The 13,658-nt window shown below is 44.9% G+C and overlaps 7 protein-coding genes across 7 annotated transcripts; 2 read left to right on the top strand and 5 right to left on the bottom strand.

The window, feature by feature from the left end:
* Positions 1 to 1,328: 1,328 nt before the first annotated feature.
* Positions 1,329 to 2,476, bottom strand: AGABI2DRAFT_186713 (hypothetical protein; the record flags this gene model as incomplete). Its single annotated transcript, XM_006462821.1, has 3 exons — positions 1,329 to 1,929; positions 1,981 to 2,383; positions 2,436 to 2,476. Coding segments are annotated over 3 exons (953 nt in total), but the record flags the coding sequence as incomplete, so codon positions are not given.
* Positions 2,477 to 4,311: 1,835 nt separating this feature from the next.
* On the top strand, positions 4,312 to 4,645 carry AGABI2DRAFT_193958 (hypothetical protein). The gene has a single exon (XM_006462820.1). The coding sequence runs from the start codon at positions 4,368 to 4,370 to the stop codon at positions 4,590 to 4,592; it is 225 nt and encodes a 74-aa protein (XP_006462883.1). The 5' UTR covers positions 4,312 to 4,367; the 3' UTR covers positions 4,593 to 4,645.
* A 482-nt stretch (positions 4,646 to 5,127) lies between these two features.
* On the bottom strand, positions 5,128 to 6,189 carry AGABI2DRAFT_179473 (hypothetical protein; the record flags this gene model as incomplete). The annotated part of the gene is made up of 3 exons (XM_006462819.1): positions 5,128 to 5,642; positions 5,695 to 6,097; positions 6,151 to 6,189. 3 exons carry the CDS (start codon positions 6,187 to 6,189, stop codon positions 5,128 to 5,130), a joined length of 957 nt encoding a protein of 318 aa, XP_006462882.1.
* A 1,116-nt stretch (positions 6,190 to 7,305) lies between these two features.
* On the bottom strand, positions 7,306 to 7,885 carry AGABI2DRAFT_193957 (hypothetical protein). Its single transcript, XM_006462818.1, has 3 exons — positions 7,789 to 7,885; positions 7,493 to 7,735; positions 7,306 to 7,429 (listed from the first exon to the last, which is right to left on the bottom strand). Exons 1-3 carry the CDS (start codon positions 7,826 to 7,828, stop codon positions 7,377 to 7,379), a joined length of 336 nt encoding a protein of 111 aa, XP_006462881.1. The 5' UTR covers positions 7,829 to 7,885; the 3' UTR covers positions 7,306 to 7,376.
* A 1,030-nt stretch (positions 7,886 to 8,915) lies between these two features.
* Positions 8,916 to 10,091, top strand: AGABI2DRAFT_119714 (hypothetical protein; the record flags this gene model as incomplete). The annotated part of the gene is made up of 4 exons (XM_006462817.1): positions 8,916 to 8,989; positions 9,040 to 9,132; positions 9,190 to 9,329; positions 9,379 to 10,091. The coding sequence occupies 4 exons, from the start codon at positions 8,916 to 8,918 to the stop codon at positions 10,089 to 10,091; spliced, it is 1,020 nt and encodes a 339-aa protein (XP_006462880.1).
* A 998-nt stretch (positions 10,092 to 11,089) lies between these two features.
* AGABI2DRAFT_193955 (hypothetical protein) lies at positions 11,090 to 11,641 on the bottom strand (the record flags this gene model as incomplete). The annotated part of the gene is made up of 3 exons (XM_006462816.1): positions 11,552 to 11,641; positions 11,259 to 11,503; positions 11,090 to 11,203 (listed from the first exon to the last, which is right to left on the bottom strand). Coding segments are annotated over exons 1-3 (426 nt in total), but the record flags the coding sequence as incomplete, so codon positions are not given.
* A 227-nt stretch (positions 11,642 to 11,868) lies between these two features.
* Positions 11,869 to 13,030, bottom strand: AGABI2DRAFT_207543 (hypothetical protein; the record flags this gene model as incomplete). Its single annotated transcript, XM_006462815.1, has 2 exons — positions 12,965 to 13,030; positions 11,869 to 12,913 (listed from the first exon to the last, which is right to left on the bottom strand). A coding segment is annotated over exon 2 (894 nt), but the record flags the coding sequence as incomplete, so codon positions are not given.
* Positions 13,031 to 13,658: the final 628 nt, after the last annotated feature.

Here is a 13,658-nt window from a genome sequence, read left to right as displayed (position 1 = left end):
CCCTTGTAAGCAACGAAAACGTTCCGATTCGATCTAGATTCAATGCCAATTTGAAACTCTAGAACTGTGACGACCGCGTACAATACAAGACTTATGGAAATGGAACCAAGGCAGTGTACGCAGGCAGTTTCTCGCAGTGGAGCTACTTATAGAATTTCCCAGTACATTATGCGTGAACGGGAGGTAGGTAGCATTCACTGAACCTAGTAACTGTAGCAATCACGGGAGTACAATGATCTGGTGATTTTTATTCTGTTCTTTCCAATAGTCGAAATGTCGAGATTCGAGATGGAATCGGAACTTTTCTTTGTGCTCAATATAAACTTAACTGGTAGTTAGAGTAAATAATAGATCCACCCTTGAAACAGCGTTCGGTGGTACATCCTTATTGTGAAAGCTTCACTTGTGCAACCTACAGTGACCAATCCCCAGCTGCGTTGGCTGAGGCGAAGAAAGGGCGAACTACAGCAAACTTTTAACTTACTACCAGAGTAGATGCGGCGAATTCAACTCCGCGATTTCAGGGTCACAATACATTGAAACGGCAATATGTGGTAGGAATTGTCGCTGGGTTTAAATTCAAGTTTAGGCGTGGGGAATGTTGCTCTTGTCCCGAGTCCATATCCATAAACAACTTAAGTCTGACGTACACATTACCAAAGCGACAACAAAAAGATGACACATGGAAGACGTGTCAAACCCTTTTGGGATGGCATTTGAAAGTCAGCGGTGATGCTAGCGCATCGTTCCACATGGTTCTGTTGGCAACGAGCAACCTCGATCTCGGGAATGTTTTTTGTTTTTTGTTTTTGTTAGGAGAAACCAGGGCTTTGCGTTCGGACGATTGAGCCGGTTTGTCACAGTGATGTGACTTGGACCAACACCTGCTTACGACATCCCTGACATCGTACGCATGCCACTATGTACTAGTAACTTAGCAGAACATCACAATAAAACTCAAGTGGGCGACCGAGGGCATCTATACGAGCCAATGACACGGATGACAAGCGACGGGAGAGTGCTGAAAGTATAAGTTATGTCTTTTCAATTAGTAGTAGTCCAGGTCTGCAAGTATGTGAAAGGACAACCACTAATCTCCTGCAAAAGAGACTTTTCCGGATGAAAACTTTGAAATACGAATATTGCCCGCCCAATGCTGGATATGTCAAGCGATGGAAAAAACAAATGACGAACGAAGCTGCCTTCCGCTTAATTGTAGCCACGAGCCGATGGTTCACTGCGACGCCTGATACTTTCCATGCCTACAAAGTTAAATTCTAGACTGATTGTATGTAAAGTTTCTCTCACTCTCAACAAAATCTCGGATTCATGGGGAGATATGTTTGGTGAAAATATTACCGGGTATATACTACACTCCTAAATGAGTTAATCCATGCGAAGGGATAATATATAGTCTATGCTAGTGAAACGGTTTTGACGAAAAACAAGGCATGATACGTCGGAGGGTCTTCTGCCAGAATGAGGTCTTAACTTTGTGAGATGGAGGAGTAGTCGAGGCTGAGACAGTCGGACCGGTAGGCATATTCGAGGTATTCGGATTCCGCACATTGCGAAGCGAAATGTTGGTCGTCGCGCGATCCTTTTTAGCGTCACGAGAGTCTTCCCTAGGGTTATTATCAGACCCGGTGAATTGCTTCTGCTCGCCTTTAATGTCATCCTTAAGTTCCGACCATCCCATCCAAAGGCCTCCCACAGTTTTCTTAAACACACGCCACTTTTGCAGCGCTATCTTGTGCTCCTCCCACGTTGGATCGCGAAGAAAGGATTCTTCATCGAAATCCTTGTTCTCTAATTTCATAAATTCTTCACGACTTTCTCTCAGCAGCTCATTACATTCGTCGGTTGCACCCACAATCTCGGCCAAAACTTTGCTGCTTTCGTTGATAAATAATGACATGCCTTCTTTATCTGGCACACTTATTTAGCGAGTTAGATGTCTGAAGGAAAAAACGGGCGCACTATCGGAGATTGTGGAAATGATTCGGCTAATTGCGCTCTCTATTCCTTCCCGGATTTTGGTCATTACTTGTTGTGCCTTTTCAGAGTCTGTGGTACCAGCTCTAGCTAAAAGACAGGCAACACGGTAGGCATAGCGGTGGCCCTCCAAATTGCCTTCCGATAAAAAAACCAGGAACTCAATGTACCGCTCTGCGATACCCTCGACTATTTCGAAATAGTTCCAAAACTTGTCCACCTCGTCTGTTGCAGCTTTGCGAGCTTCCTGTAGGATCCGAGTAGCGTGGGGGGAAGGTTGAGTGACTTGAGCTGCTTCCAGAGCTGAACTCAAACTTTTAAACTGTGGCACAAATACAGAGTCAAGTGTTCCGCGTATGTGCGAGTAGGATTGATGTTTTGGCGGAAGCTAGGAAATATGTTAACACCGTTCGGGTCTTGGATGACACTGTAACACATACCTTGAAGTGAGTTAAAATCAGCGGTTGCGGGTCGGTCATGGTAGGGCGGGGAAAGAAGAGTTCCAATCACAATACATCAGTGTTGCCGACCGTGGGTATAAAGACAGCCGAACCAGGTAGACGAACCGAAACTCCGCGCACATTTGTTTACTGATTTAGTAGTACGTAATTACGTCGGCTGACTGATCTCCCCGTGAATCAAACCCGATTGTTGTCCACATTATTCCAAGGACAAAGAACAAAGCCCATTGTTTTTCACTTATCCTTAGTGACATCTTTTACGGAAATGTTGGAACTATCGTAAATTATCTCATGTATTTTAACTCAAGCACGGAACAAAAATTCCAATATCTTTCCCCTGCTATGTCTCCAAATCCCTACTGCGAAAACAGTGACCTGGCGTCCGCTGTTCACGACACAAACTCTTCCTCCCCGCCTCCATCACCCATAAAGCCTAAAACTGATCTGTGAGGAGTCGTTTATTTATCGTTCATTGAATGTTTAGTGACCTCGTTTCAGTAAAGATAATTATGACGGGGTGGTGCGCTGCGCAACCGCGGCACTGTTGTCTATGAAGACAGCTACTAGGTCAAAGTTCACAATTGCGACGCAGAAGTTAAATCCGTGAGCATAACTACCCCGAACCGTACTTTCCCTTCAGGAGCTAAATTATCTATCTACAGCATGATTTCTCCAGGACTGTTGCAAATAAAAGAGAATACAATGATACTGCCGCACGATGGCTTACTGTCGTTGAGCAGAGTCGGTGAATTATTTCATACCCTTCAATCCGATTTCGGGACATACCGATGTCAGTTGGACAACCCGAAAACTAGAGCGAACATGGAGAACATGTCCATAGAAGAAAAAACGGCAAAGACCGAGGAAGTTACTGAAGAGCTTGTCCAAAGCAGAAATAAATTTTTCGACGGCGGAAACGAAATCCTTGATCAACATGAAAGCAGAATCTCAAAGGTACTCGAAATCGGTTTACTTCATCTCAGTATTTGACCGATGCACCATCATAGGTTTTGAACTTGATCAAAGAAAACAAAAAAGATATTGAAGAGAAGCTTCGCTTGATATATGAACTTGAAGATAACATCAAATATCGACAGGGACTTTTAGAGGCCTTGAAGGACAAGGCAGTACCAGATTTCATGGAAGGAATGGGATCCTCTTCGGCTACTGGGGCCTGCGTACAGGCTTTAACCACATTGATCCTTTGGGCCGCGGATGTAGTGATGAGCAGTATAACGTTTCATATATCCTTTAAACAAGATCAAGAATTAGAAGGTTTGTGATGATTCTGCATCTTTGCTCTTCTCTACCTGACAAAGGAGCACTAGTTCTCAAAATATGTAAAACCACGCTAGAGAGTCAACTGGACTTGATCTCAACAACAGAGGAAGAAGTAGGGAGGCAGAAATCGGCCTGGTTGGGGGCGAGGGACATGCTAAGGAAGCTGGACGCCCAAATTTGGGTAAGCAGCCTGCGGGCGATTGAGAATGCCTTGGCGTCAGAAGAAGAAGATCCTCTCATTGTAACTCTGCAAGAAATCGACAGACTATCTACGAAACAGACACTAGCGTTGAGACCGGTGAGCATGATGACATGATTCTGTCGTACGGTCTTTGATATGTATTTAATCATTTTAGATTAGGCGAAATCAGGCCCGTTTGAATGCAGATATCGGATCAGGGGTAAGATACCATATACTCTTTCGTAGCTTGATTCACAGCCTTATTGCCGTTTCACAGATTCATATTAAGCGTGATGTGGAGTTTTTTTGCGACGTTGTACCGGCCGTCCTCGAGGACCTCAAACTGCTTCGGTCAGCGAAGCCACTCATGAAATCAGACGATCAAGTAAATTTCGAAACCCGAATATGTGACCTTGGACGGGTTATTTTTCAGCGCCTTAAGCAGTTTAATGACCTCTATTATAAAGGAAGTGAGGTCCCCGATCCAAACGAACAAGAGATTTTTCTCAAACGCGGAACCTTCGAATTCGCTGGAGACACTAGAATACTCGTTCAGGCTATCCGCAATATACTACAGACCGGAGTTAGCACTAAGAAGGGCAAGAAGTTATCGAAAAAGCGGGATAACGGCGACAGATATCACGGGCACTGTAGCTGGGACGGCAGACCAATGATTACATCCACTGAAGGCCTGTCAATCTTGCAAAGAGTCGAACTTTCCATTGAAATTATCCACAACTTATCGATCTCATCTTGTACTGGGATGTTCCTGAGGTCGACTGGCAAGAGAGAGGCACAAGTCGATCACTCGACTTTCGATTTTAACCTCTCTAATGCGACACTGTCGGATTTTTGGGATGTGATGAGGAAGATAGTCGAACCGGGAGTGGAATATTTCAATAACGCAATAGTCGAAAAACCCAAGAGTCGATTCGGACTCTCGAAGCTCGGTTGATTAAAAAGCCTTGTATTTTACCGTAATATAATTTCCTCTAATTCACTGGTCGGACTTTGTATAGTGTTTATTCCATAATTTCTTTCGTATAGTAGGCGGCTCTATCGTATATGTAAAGTCAGATCCTATTGGATCGATTAAGTATTTCACGGCACCAGATACTTTTCATGCCTACAAAGTCTAATTCTAGACTCGTTATATGTGAAGAAAATGAATTAATCCATGCAAGTAATATATATTATAATGATATTATGCTAGCGATGGTGAAACGGTTTTGAAAGGCGAGGCATGATACGTCGAAGGGTCTTCTGCCAGAATGAGGTCTTGGCTTTGCGAGATGGAGGAGTAGCCAGGGCTGAGATAGTCGGACCGGTAGGCGTATTCGCATTATTCGTCGGATTCCGCATATCGGGAAGCGAAATATTGGTCGTCGCGCAATCCTTTTTAGCTTCACGGGAGGCTTCCCCAGGGGTGTTATCAGACCTGGCGATACGCCTCCTTCCGCCTCGTATGCTATTTTTAAGCTTTGTCCACCCCACCCAAAGACCTCCCACAGATTTGATAAACACATGCCACTTTTGCAGCACTATCTGGTGTTCCTCCCATGATGGATCGCGCATGAAGGATTCTTCATCGAAGTCTTCTTTCTCTAATTTCGCGAATTCTTCACGACATTCTCTCAGCAGCTCAATACATTCGTCGGTTGCACCCACAATCTCGGCCAAAACTTTGCTGCTTTCGTCGATAAATGATGACATGCCTTCTTTATCTGGCAAGCTTTGTTAGCTAGCCACATGTCCGAAGAAAAACCATGGACGCACTACCGGACAATGTACATATGATTCGGCTGATGGCACTCTCCATTCCTTCCCGGATGTTGGTCATTACCTGTTGCGCTTTTCTGGAATCTATAGTACCAGCTTGAGCTAAGAGACAGGCAGTATGGTACGCATGACGTAGTTCCGCCACGTTGTTTTGTGATAGATAATCCAGGAACTCAATGTACCGCTCTGCGACACTCTCCGCTATTTGGAAATAATCCCAAAACTTGTCCACCTCGTCTACCGCAGCTTTGCGAGCTTCCTGCAGAATTTGAGTGGCTCCTGGAGATGGATGATTAATCTGAGCTGCCTCAAGAGCTGAGCTCAGAATTTCCAGCTGTGGCACAAATACAGAGTCAAGTGTTTCGCGTATCCGTGAGAAAGACTGATGATTGGGTGGGATCTAAAAAAATCTCAACATCGTTCGGGTCTTTGGCGACACTGTAAAACACACACCTTAAAGTAAGCTAAAACTAAAGGTTGCAGATCAGTCATGGTCGGGTGGAGAAAGAAGAGTTTCAATCACAATAGTATAAGTTGGTATCATGGACAATAGTCACAATACGCACTAGTCACTTGATGTGACTTGACAGTGACCATAATTCAAATGCCTCATTGATCAGAAAGGCCCGGGCCGAAGGGGCGTTTGTGCCGTGAGATCCTCTCTGATCTCATCTTAAATGTTTTAATTATATTAATATGGTTGGATTCTCGTCCAAATTTGAAAAATCAGTCGCGCCACCTCATAGAATATACCAAGTTAAAAAGATGGCGCAATTGATTTTGTCTAATATCTTCATTTGCGAGCCGTACTAACCAATGCTCCATAGGTTTTTGATTTGATCAGCGAGAACAAGAATGATGTTCAAGAAGAGAAGCTTCGCTTGATACACGAACTCGAGGGTAACATCAAATATTGACAGGGGCTTTTAGGGGCCTTGAAGGACAACGCAGTCCTGGATTTTACTAGTATAGCGGGAGTAGAAGCTTCCTCGGCAACCGGGGCCTGCGTACAGGCCTTAACAACACTAACCGCCTGCTGTTAGAACTTATGATCAATCATTTGCTTCCTGATTTTTATTGCTTCGCTTCGCAAAACTTGGGGTCCAATGGGGCATTGCAATTAAAGGTCTCTGCGTCGGTATCATCAGGCATCCATTATATTGCTATCTTACTTTCCAGGGTTGCACCAGCTGTTAATAAGGTCATTTCCGTCGTCAACCACGTTTATGTCGAGCCTCAAGGTTCTTTGTAATAGACACCCCGCCAATCAGAACAACGTAGCATGGGCCGAACCATACGCAACCAAATTTTCAGAAAAAGTCAATCACAGGGGTGTCGGATATAAACATTGTTGATTGCATCTTGATAAATGACCTAATATATAATATATGCCAGCGCGGTATAATGGACGCGCAAACTTTCAATCTTCAATGCAATCAGAGACTTGTGGTGATATTTCGGTCGCGAAAAATAAGCTATGAAACAAGAACTAAACCCAAACTAAAAGCCAAAAGATAGAAGAAAGCACATGAAACCAGAACCCAAAACGAAAGGTCCATCCCCTACTCACTGAATGCTCTATCACTAGCAAAAACAATCATTTGGTAACAGGCAAGTAAAAATTGCGACATATGAACCTCTGCCAAGCGGGTATTTTTGGTACAGGCAATGTCGAAGGATTAAATCAGCCAGTAGCTGAAGCGTCTTTCAGTTGACTGAAGATCCGGGGGGTCTGGGTAAGTTAATCTGCCGGATGGTTTCGTACACTGCGAGTGAGCTGAGGATGAGTACTCACATTGCTCCAAAATAAACGCAATGCCGCGCGAAAATGCAAACCATCTCTCCCGCATCAGGGTGATTTCACCTTCGGATGGTAAGTTCAGCTTATCGTCCGCACTCAAAGTTTGTGACATCCTGTAATAGTCGCGAGATTCTCGTATTAATCGCCCGGATTCGCTTATTGTTTGAAACAGCTCCATGATAACTTGAATGGTGTCGAGATCACAGAGGAAGCCTTTCGGGTTATTTTTCAAATCATCTGGGAGTGTTCTTCAGTGGGAGTGAAAAACGCAGCATAGCGAGTTTTCGCACCATCATTTGCATCGATAACTCGGCGAATGGCCTTTTTCATACTTTCCCCTAATTGAGACACTCTTTTGTACGCCTTTTCTAATTCTTCCTCGTTGAAACCAGCAATGTCGACAACTTTCACTGTTTTCAAATGTACTTCGTGTTCCACTTTTTCTAATTCTTCCTTTTTGAAACTAGCAATGTCGGCAACTTTCAATGTTTCCAACACTACTTCGTATTCCACCTTTTTAGATAGTGAGACTAGTAGTTCTTGATAATGTCGCGTGAAATCGGAGACTGCCAACATGGTGAAGAACAGGTCATCGCGCATATTGGCAGCGCTAGTTCGTAATTCATCAACACTAGTCACGACTTGGTGAAATGAATGGACATCCTGATTTGCTTCCAAAGCGGCGTCCAGATTATCAAGCTCTGACGTTAATACAGAGTCCAATTCCCACATTCGGAAGAAGACCTGCTGCTCGGGAGGAAGCTGGAGGGACATATAAGCGAGTCAAATGCAGACTAAGACAACTATCGCACCTTGAGCAAGTTGCATATGACGGGTTGTTGGGCAGCCATGCAGCATCATTGGATTCCCACCACCAAACTATGTACTAACTTGTCAGGCGGACAACAGCGAAACATGTGACTTTACTTTTACTTTGTATAATCGCTAATAATAGCCTTCACAATCATCAACATCGATTTACTTATTTGCAACATCAGCCATAGCTACCATCGCGAACCAAGCAAATATACATTAAGGCTACATGGAATAAATTTGCGACGTTGTACAAGCCGCCCTCAAAGGCCTGAAAGTGGTCAAATCGGCTTGTCGTTTTGGCATCGGGACCGGTGTAGCATCAGTTATAAATCACTTAGAGTTATGGCGCTAAAAAACTGCAGTGTAAAAGTGATACCCGGGAGTTCAATGCACTTCAACAATAGACATTTCTACGGGTTGAGGCAGGTGAACGAGGGACGTCCTAGCCCATGTGGTGGCCACGTGGTGGCATACACTTTGCTAAAGGGGAAACAAGAACTTTGCAAGCCGTCAAGCCGATAACGATCGTGGCAGTGCTACCCTGAATCAACCCCCAAAGAATCACAAAAGACTTTCCGTTGAACTCTTTGTTGAACTCCCAATGCCTCAGGTGAGGCAACTTTCGTGTTTTCCCCGTTTTCGTTCGAGAATCTTCGCGAGTTGGATTGAAAGCTGGTATGTGCTATATTATCCGCCCTACAAGACCGCTGGATATTTGTGTATAGGCGCCAGCCGGAGGAGAAAACACAATCCCCCAGCAGAGATGAATCTAGGACAGGTACCGACAACAGCGGGAGTATCCCTTGCGATCCCAATAAGTATGAATATGTTATCTCGTGAAGTGTCATTTCGCTCAATGTTCATAACCAAATAAGTTCAATAATGCAGGACCCACAAACAGCTGAACTTTTCAACAATACCTCCGATTTCATTCTCAACGGCCCGGTTTTCTTCGACATACAACGCACAGAAGTCATACAGAACGTTCATAACCACATTAGGTCTAGTCCGAATGGTAGGACACCTTATTTGACGATGAATTTTAAATTGATATGGTCAAGCAGTTCTTGAGCGACTCCTTACTTGCACATGTCCTGATGCCGCCGTGGGCTCGAACATGCAGCATACACCTCAACGTCATCTCAGAGAAAGGAAGAGGATCAGTGGAATATTACTGGAGTGGGTCAACAATCCAAATCGAGAACGGAAGATGATTTGGCTCAACGGCTTCGAGGGTACTGGAAAAACTGTCATTGCTCAAACATTTGCGGAGACCTGTCTCGCAAATGGTCTTCTCGGGGCATCTTACTTCTTTTCTCAAAAAGACGGTCGCGCCAAAGCAGACCTTGTCATATTAACGATCGTGTATCACTTGACCATCCACTGCCCCGAATACGGCTCCATCGTTGCAGACATTATAAGTGAAGATCTCTCAACTCTCTACAAGTCGCGTCGTAGCCAGATGAAGCAGCTCATTGTTGAACCCTTCTTACTCCTGCTTTCACGGCAATATGAAATCAGCCAAAAGCCATTACTCATTGTGGTGGATGGACTAGACGAGTGCGAAGAAATAGATGTGCAGAGAGAACTCATTGAGATGATTTGCGAAGTCCTGCGCCAGGAACCTGACCTCCCTCTCCTATGGCTAGTCGCCAGTCGACCAGAACCAGACCTAGAACCGCTTTCTTGGAGGGAGGATTTGATAAGCGTCTGTAGCTCTTTGCAAGTCGTCGACGAAGATGCGGAGGACAATATCAACCAATTCCCTCCAGGATAATTTTCTAGATATCCGATCCAAGTTTTCCTACGTCATTTCTACATCATGGCCCTCTGAACAGTAGTTCGAGGAAATCATAAACGTCGTCTCGGGAACCATTGTCCGAGCATCAACCATCTTTCATTCAAAATATTGGAGATCTACAAACCCTGATACGACGAGACGCCTCGTCGACATCGTGACAGCGGCATGGATGAAACAAATCTACCCTCGGTGTCCAACTCAGGCAATTTGACCAAAACATCTACCGACGAGCTACATCATAAACATCGCTTTTTTCGGAACTGGGTTCCGCACTGATACTAGAATTCGCGAAGTCATTGCGAATCTGTAAGAAGTCATTACTCAAACTGTCCTTTCTCTCTCTAGGCCTCCGAAATCGTCGCCCGTTGGTTTGTCACAGGGTGGCGTATCCGATACTGTTACCAACAGCTAACTTTGGATTCTACACCTCGTAATGCGAAGACACTCTTTGCCAATCTAATGACGTTTATACCCGGTAGATGTAATAAAACCCCGTATCCAATTAAAACCCTCTCTACCTTTTAGAATGTATACATAGACACTGAGTACATGGTTATCCTTCCCTCTCCACGAGCAGAACAAAATTCTTAATCAAAAAGAAATTGTAATGAACCCTAACGCAACCCTCTAGGTATAGTGCGAAATCGCTGAAGGTCGATGAGGGATTTTCCGGGACAAGTAAAATCGGGAAAACGAGGAGGCCAGCGGTGGTCGTACACGTTGAGAACGAGCATATCGTTCACCGGGTAATATATGCCAAGCAAGAGGGCATATATGTTCTGATAGGGTCAAATACCCTACCATGTGTGTATTACGCAATCGTCAAGGGTATGAACTGTAGATTCTACATTGCACCTCAGGCAACACCTCCCACAACCGGTAAAAGTCGAGTCCGTGGTCCAGAGTATACAAGTACGCAAACCCCGACCAATGAATAAATACTGATTCTCGTAACGATGGGCTGGTGGTATGTTGAAAGGAAAAGTCGCTGGTCTCATCGGCAAGGCTGATGCTAAGCAGGCTTTTTCTAACAATAGCCGATCCAAGTCGCAGTCTGCCTCCAGGCGCATTAAATCAGGAGAGGGGTCCTATTGAAAAAGAGAAAGTATAAGCATCGTCATCGTGGAGGATTATAAGGCTTACGATTCTTGACAACCATACTAAAAATGAAGGGAAATAGTTGTTCATTACAATGTATCTGAAATCAAACTGGGAAATCTCGGTGAGGAGATCTTCCAAGCCAGAACGAATATCCAGCATGTAACGGTAGGAAGTCCAGATGGATTTCGTACACCGTTGCATAATCATTTCGTTGGCTTCTGGGGAAAACCACGTGAGCTGCGGCAACACCGACTTTGGTGATGTCAGTTGTCTCTGTGTTCTGTACTCTGCAAGTCCTTCGTCAGCCTGAAATTCTGGATGCTGATTGAACATACCGTCAGAGGAGGAGCCACGCGCATCCAACATAGCTTTGTGCCAAAACAAATACATTTTTGCCGACATGATTCGAGCATCCGCGAGACTAATAGCGAATTTACCACTGCGGACAGGATCTCGAAGGTAGTCCACAAATGACGCATGATATGGCACCATTTGAAAGTGATTTGAAGAGGCTTCCTCGGGAAGAGGTATTTTCATTACCGAATGAAGGTGATGAATTGCAATATAAAACTCGTGTTGCTCCATGCGCAGAAAGTTGCATAAGAGTTGAATTCTTCCCGAGAAATCAGAAAAGGGAAATCGGTCGGCGTAGGTGACGTGTGCAAGTATTCGCATGGTTTTTGGAAGAACATCTTCTGGGATGTCTGCGAAAATTTGAGAGTAAAGCATGTCAAGAATCGTGACTGGGCTCCGGTTGTCATCTCGATTGGTGTCTTGCATGAATTCCAAGGTTTTGTTGAGACGAATCATCGGATTAGTACCATCGACACCAGGAGCCTGAGAATCCCTAACATATCGTATGATCGTAGAGGCAAGGACAAAAAGCCCCGATGCTACGCTGATCGTTTCTTCGATTTGCTTTTCGGACGGCCAAACCGGAGCAGTGACATAGGGAGACTTGATCAGAATATCGTCAAAACTATCACGAAGATAGCGACCAATATCCTCTTTAGTTTCTTCATCGATCTCTAATTCTTCCTTGCTGCAGTCAATTGAGAAATCCGCTCTCGAGAAGATCGGTCGCAAGTGTGGTTCTGGTCGACTCGCAATCAACCATAAAAGAGGAAGGTCGGGTTTGAGCCGAACGATTTCACCTATCATTTCGACGATCTCACGCTGCGCGTCTATGTCTTGACACTCGTCCAGACCATCTATGACAATGAGCAGGGGTTTGTCGACAGCCTGATGGCCTTGTCTTAGCAACTCTGTGAAGGGCTCGATAATGAGCTTTCGAAGCTGAGTGCGGGGCGATTTTTGGGGAATTGTGAGGTCGTGACCGATTACGTTCGCAATGATTGCTCCGTAGTCAGGAAAGCGAACCGCCAGCTGATATACGAGAGACGGTATGAGAGGGTCTGGACTGGAACGGTTCTGGGTTCGAGAGAAAAAGTAGGATGCGCCGAGTCGAACTTCTTCACCGGCGGCCTCCGAAAAAGTTTGTGAGATAGCAGATTTGCCAGTTCCAGCTGCGCCGTACAGCCAAATCATTTTCCATAATCGCTTCGGGTCATGGAGCCACTGTAGTAACCTCGCTTTAATGCGTTGTCGCGTTCCGGGATGACAACGAGGAGGTGGATCGCGAGCACTGGAATCAACTGCCGCCTCTGGGCATGTGTAAGAGAATAGCTGATGAAGAACTATCTCAACCATTAGCTTGCATCCGGACTAGTAGAAAAAGAGCAAAATACCTGCCGTTTTGGAGATAATATGATTATGGATATTTTGAATAAATTGTCTATTACGGATATCGAAGGCAACGAGATTGTCGAGAGTGAAACCGGAGGCATTGTTGAAAGATGCAAGCGGCTCATGTCCTCGTGCTTCATGTGCCCCTCCTTGTTCGTGGGCTTCATGGGCTCCTACAACTTCGCGTGTTTCTTGGGCTCCCAGATGTTCGTGTGCTTCATGTGCCCCTAATTCCAATATTCAATAAATGCAGGACAACACACATTCAACACCATACCTGTAGGCGCAGAATCCACCATCAATGTGGGGACTTGACTTTCATGAATAGCGCCCCCTATTTCATCGGTCAAACGGTAATGCAATTGAACCCACAATCCTCTTACCATCTGTGGGTTTGCTCTCAGGTTCAACGGTTGTTTCCGGCGATTTCCCTGTCTCGTCTTTGAACCGATGAATGCAACGCGAGAATGGTTTGAACAGCCCCGATACAGAAGAAATCAAGTTAAGAAGCATGAAGATGAGCAAAGTTGGTGGATCATAGGAAAGTTGTAAACGGTCTGAAGAGAACAAAGGAGAGGCATCCGAGAGATCTTTTTTAAGGTGTACCCATGTCCCCCGTGGGCTTGGAACAAATCTAGAACAATAGTTTGTCGGTTCGTGGTACTGATTACGTGCACGTTGTCAGAAGCAGTCGAG

This window comes from Agaricus bisporus (assembly GCF_000300575.1).
Source record: "Agaricus bisporus var. bisporus H97 unplaced genomic scaffold AGABI2scaffold_7, whole genome shotgun sequence".
In the NCBI taxonomy this organism is placed as follows: Eukaryota; Fungi; Basidiomycota; class Agaricomycetes; order Agaricales; family Agaricaceae; genus Agaricus; species Agaricus bisporus.
This window is presented reverse-complemented; position numbering and strand designations above follow the sequence as displayed.